Source organism: Nematolebias whitei, chromosome 11, assembly GCF_014905685.2.
Source record: "Nematolebias whitei isolate Nwh7 chromosome 11, NemWhi1, whole genome shotgun sequence".
Classification (NCBI taxonomy): Eukaryota; Metazoa; Chordata; class Actinopteri; order Cyprinodontiformes; family Rivulidae; genus Nematolebias; species Nematolebias whitei.
The window spans coordinates 48,644,848-48,648,692 of record NC_056508.1 but is presented as its reverse complement, the minus strand read 5'-3'; the positions used below and the strand labels follow the sequence as shown (position 1 = coordinate 48,648,692).

The 3,845-nt window shown below is 49.5% G+C and overlaps 1 protein-coding gene across 1 annotated transcript in view; it reads right to left on the bottom strand.

Annotated features, from left to right (window-relative positions):
• The window catches only part of LOC119417392 (IQ motif and SEC7 domain-containing protein 2-like), a 22,770-nt gene that overhangs the window by 18,300 nt on the left and 625 nt on the right, over positions 1-3,845 (bottom strand). Inside the window, exons 2-4 of the mRNA XM_037684594.1 lie at positions 2,995-3,566; positions 671-1,576; positions 206-364 (exon numbers count right to left, since the gene is read on the bottom strand). Coding sequence (XP_037540522.1) covers positions 206-364; positions 671-1,576; positions 2,995-3,566 — 1,637 coding nt within the window. The remainder of the gene's footprint in view (positions 1-205; positions 365-670; positions 1,577-2,994; positions 3,567-3,845) is intronic.

Genomic DNA, 3,845 nt, shown 5'->3' with positions numbered 1-3,845 from the left:
TGCATGTTTTTGGTCTGTGGGAGGAAACCGGAGTACCCGGAGAAAACCCACGCAGCACGGAGAGAACATGCAAACTCCACCCAGAAAGGTCCCTGCAGCTCTACCAGTTGTGCCACCATGCTTCCGTGTTGGGAACCACTGCTATAAACCATAAGAACCTCTTCTTGACAATAGAAACGACAGTTCTGTGATCGTTTGGACTCACTCGAGCACGTCCTTGTTGAACTGCTGCCGGCTGCCCAGAAACTCTCCGATCATCTGCCTGCTCAGTCCTTTCCTCTCCAGGATGAACCTGGCGATGCCCACCGGGGTGTCCGACACGAAGCCCTTCTCGATCAGGTACTGGATCCCCTTCTCTGGTTTCCTGCAGACCAAACAAACATGGCCGCCTGTGGTTTTATCTCTTTTCTGCTCCACTCTGCAGAGATCTCAGGAGCTGATTTTCAAACTTTACAGATTTATTAAAGGAGGTGAAGTCTTAAAATGTGATCCATCATAACAGCTTCTCTTCCTTTTAGTTAGCCTTCTGCTACCTTTATATTTTACTTTAGCTATTTTGCTTCTTCAAATTGTAGCTATGTTTTATTACTTTTAGCTAATCTGACCATTTGTGAGAAGACCGGGGGGGTAAGGGTTGGACCAGGACTTTTGCACAGTTCTGTCAGCTCACTTGTTGAACAGGTTGAGTCCGATGCGGTACTGCCGCCGCTGCACCACATCGTTGTTGAAGGCGGGGGAGTCCCAGCTGTGGCGGCTCTCTCTCTGGTAGGTCTGCTTCCCCAGCGGAGCTCCTGCGATCGGCTCCCGCAGGCTGTCGCGCGACGACGAGCCCGAGCTGCAGTTGTTGACGGTGGTGTCATCGTTGGAGTTGGTGGTGGTGGAGTTGACGCTCTCGTTGTCGCCGTCGGAGCAGAGCAGGTGGTGGTGGTGGAGGTGGGCGTGGTGGGCCAGGTGCTGCTGCTGCGCCTCCATGGTTTGGAGAGCTGAAGAGGAGGTGGAGGACAGCGGGGAGGGCGTGAGCGGCGGGGGCAGCGGCGACAGGGGTGTGAGGGGTGGAACCGGGGAGGGCAGCGGGGACTGGGGGGGCTCTGGGTAAGAATGGGGGAGATGATGGTGCTGGTGGTGCAGGTGGTGGTAGTGATGCTGGGCGAAGTGATGCGGCATGTAGGGGCTGCCACCGTGCGCGTGGTGCATGTACATGACGTGGGGCTGGCTGTACTGCGGGTGGTGGTGGAGGATGGTGGGGAGGTGAGGAATGGGTGAGGGGTGGGGGTGAGGGTGTTGGTGTTGCATGGGGTGTGAGGTAAGAGTCCGAGCTGACGGCATCGGCAGGGGGACGTTGGCGGGGCTGCGGGTTTGTCCCTGCGCCATGGCGACTGATCGGCCGTTGGGTTTGTGTTTGATGGTTCCCTGCGGCGAGTCGGCTTCGCTGCTTCCTCCACCTCCTCCACCTCGCTCGTCCTCTCCACTCTCAGCGTCCTCTCCTCCTCCTCCACCCATCCCCCGTTCTCCTCCTCGCTCCACTCCCGAGGGCTCCTGTTCGTAGACCAGGCGTCCGATGGACCCTCGCTCCGACCTGAAGATCAGCAAACGACCAAACCTTTAACAGATCCTGAAACTAAAGACGTACTCTTGTTTTTTCTTTTTGAACGTTGGGCTACGTGGAGTTTTATAGGAAGTCAGTGTTTAACCTGTAGCAGACAATAATCAGAATAAATTGCAAAGAAATTCTCATGCTGGATTCAAACTAACGGAAGGAACTTTCCACCACCTGAACCAACTTCTACTCACAATTACCTTCTAGTTCAAGGAGAGTAATAAAAGTGGTATTTGTTTTGGTAATGCATATCACCCGCCACCTGGCACGTTAACTTTTATAAGGGAAGGAATGGATTTCTAGAAACACTAGTGATGACTCAGAATCAGACTGAAAGAGACTTGGAGCCAAAAGGAAGGGGTTCTGTTTTATTGTTGCTGAGAGGAAGTTTTTAGTGACCCAGTTGTTGTTCTCTTCTATCCTGTTAAGCAAAGTAGGATGTAATGGACATGAGTTTAGCATGGAGGTAGAGCTCAGTTCAGGTCTCTCTTGTAAATGAGTCCCCGAGGCTCACTGGGATTAAACTGTATAAATAAAGGCCGAATGAATGAATGAAAGGGCAGATAGCACTGCTCCTTAGTGCTGAGTGTCATCAGCGTAACAGAGAAAATGAATGTAATATTTCTAAAAACAAACTGACAAGGAGGCAAAATATAAAAACAGGGGCCCCAGGACTGAGCCCTGGGGAACCCCACAGGTAACAAATGTTTCTGAGAGTTTCAATCAAATCTGTCTACCCATAAGGTATTTTGCTTACAAACAGGATTGACTGTTAACAGTTAAAACCACACTTTTAAGTAACAGTTTTTTGTAATATTTAGTGTTTTGTAATGAATGAGTCTCAGCGACAACAACAACAACTTTCAGCTCAATATCTGTAACAACGCTTGAGTTTCAGCCTTTTTGTGCTTCCTAAACTCAGCTGGCTTTGGTGGCCATCTTGATTTGACTGTTGTTGATGAAAATCTAGTAATTACTTTTTGAGATTTATTCAAATCTATCTAGTCATTCATGAGATATTTTGCTGACACACAGCCAAGGAAACACATACAAATCCATTATACACTATTTTGCTTTTTGCTGGCAGATACAAATTTAATTAAAAATACCTTATTGGGACTGAATCAAAACTAATGAAACGTGAATCATCTAGGGTTCATATTCTGTCAGTAATGAAATAAAGTCAAAGTAAAATTAAGAATTATTGTAATTTTTTAATTCACCTTACATTTTTCTTCTTTCCTAACTTTGTTCAGATTTTGTATTGCATCATTTGGTTCTGTAGTGCCCCCTGCTGGGTGGATGTTTGGTCAAACGTCACGCTGAACATTCATTAATCTCAAATTCACCAAAAAAACAACTAGAAATAAAAATTAAATTCATGCTTGAAGTCTCACCTGTCGCTCATGTCCACTGAACTGTCGCTCGGTGGTTCTATTGTCAGGACAGGGAGGTGTCCTCCTCCTCCTCCCCCCGCCCTCCCTCTGTACTCCCCCCGACACTCGGTGCAGGGAGTGCTGCTCCTACGGCTGGCATTGCTGCCTCCCTCAGTCTCCCTGCTGTCCTCCCTCCCCCCTGCGCCTCCTCCTCCCCAGTAGTCTGTGTCGGAGCTGGAGGCGGGACGGGACAGAGGCGAGGAGGGGAGGCAGCCTTCGTCCATGTACAGAGTGACGTCGCTGAAGGAGGTGGCGGTGCTGTCCTCGTGCATGGAGGCTCCTCCTCCCCTGCCTCCTCCCACCGGGCCGGCCGCTCGTCTGGAAGCTGTGTTTGTGTTGCGCCATCCGCACTGTCTGTAGTCTTCTTCATCTTCCTCCTCATCCTCCTCCCCTTCCTCTTCCTCCTCTTCCTCATCATCGTCTCCCTCCTCCTCGTCCTCATCATCTTCGCCTTCTCCCCCAACATCCTGCGAGTCCTCCCGGCCGGACTGGCAGGTGAGGGAGTCGTCCATGGAGTCGGCCAGAGACTTGACCTGCAGAGTCAAAAACAAGTGATCAAGTCCAAGAAGAGAAGGACTTTGTTTCCATTCGGTAAAATCAATATGCAACACGGGACAATTTTCTTGTTATTAATGAATACTCTTCATCTTCAGAGTTAGTCATGGAGTTCCTCAGGGTTCCGCGCTTGGACCGATACTCTTTAGCAGGTATTTAGATAGCAAAACTTACTACACCTGGACCATAGAAACTACACCTGGACCATAAAAACTACACCTGGACCATAGAAACTACACATAGACCATAGAAACTAC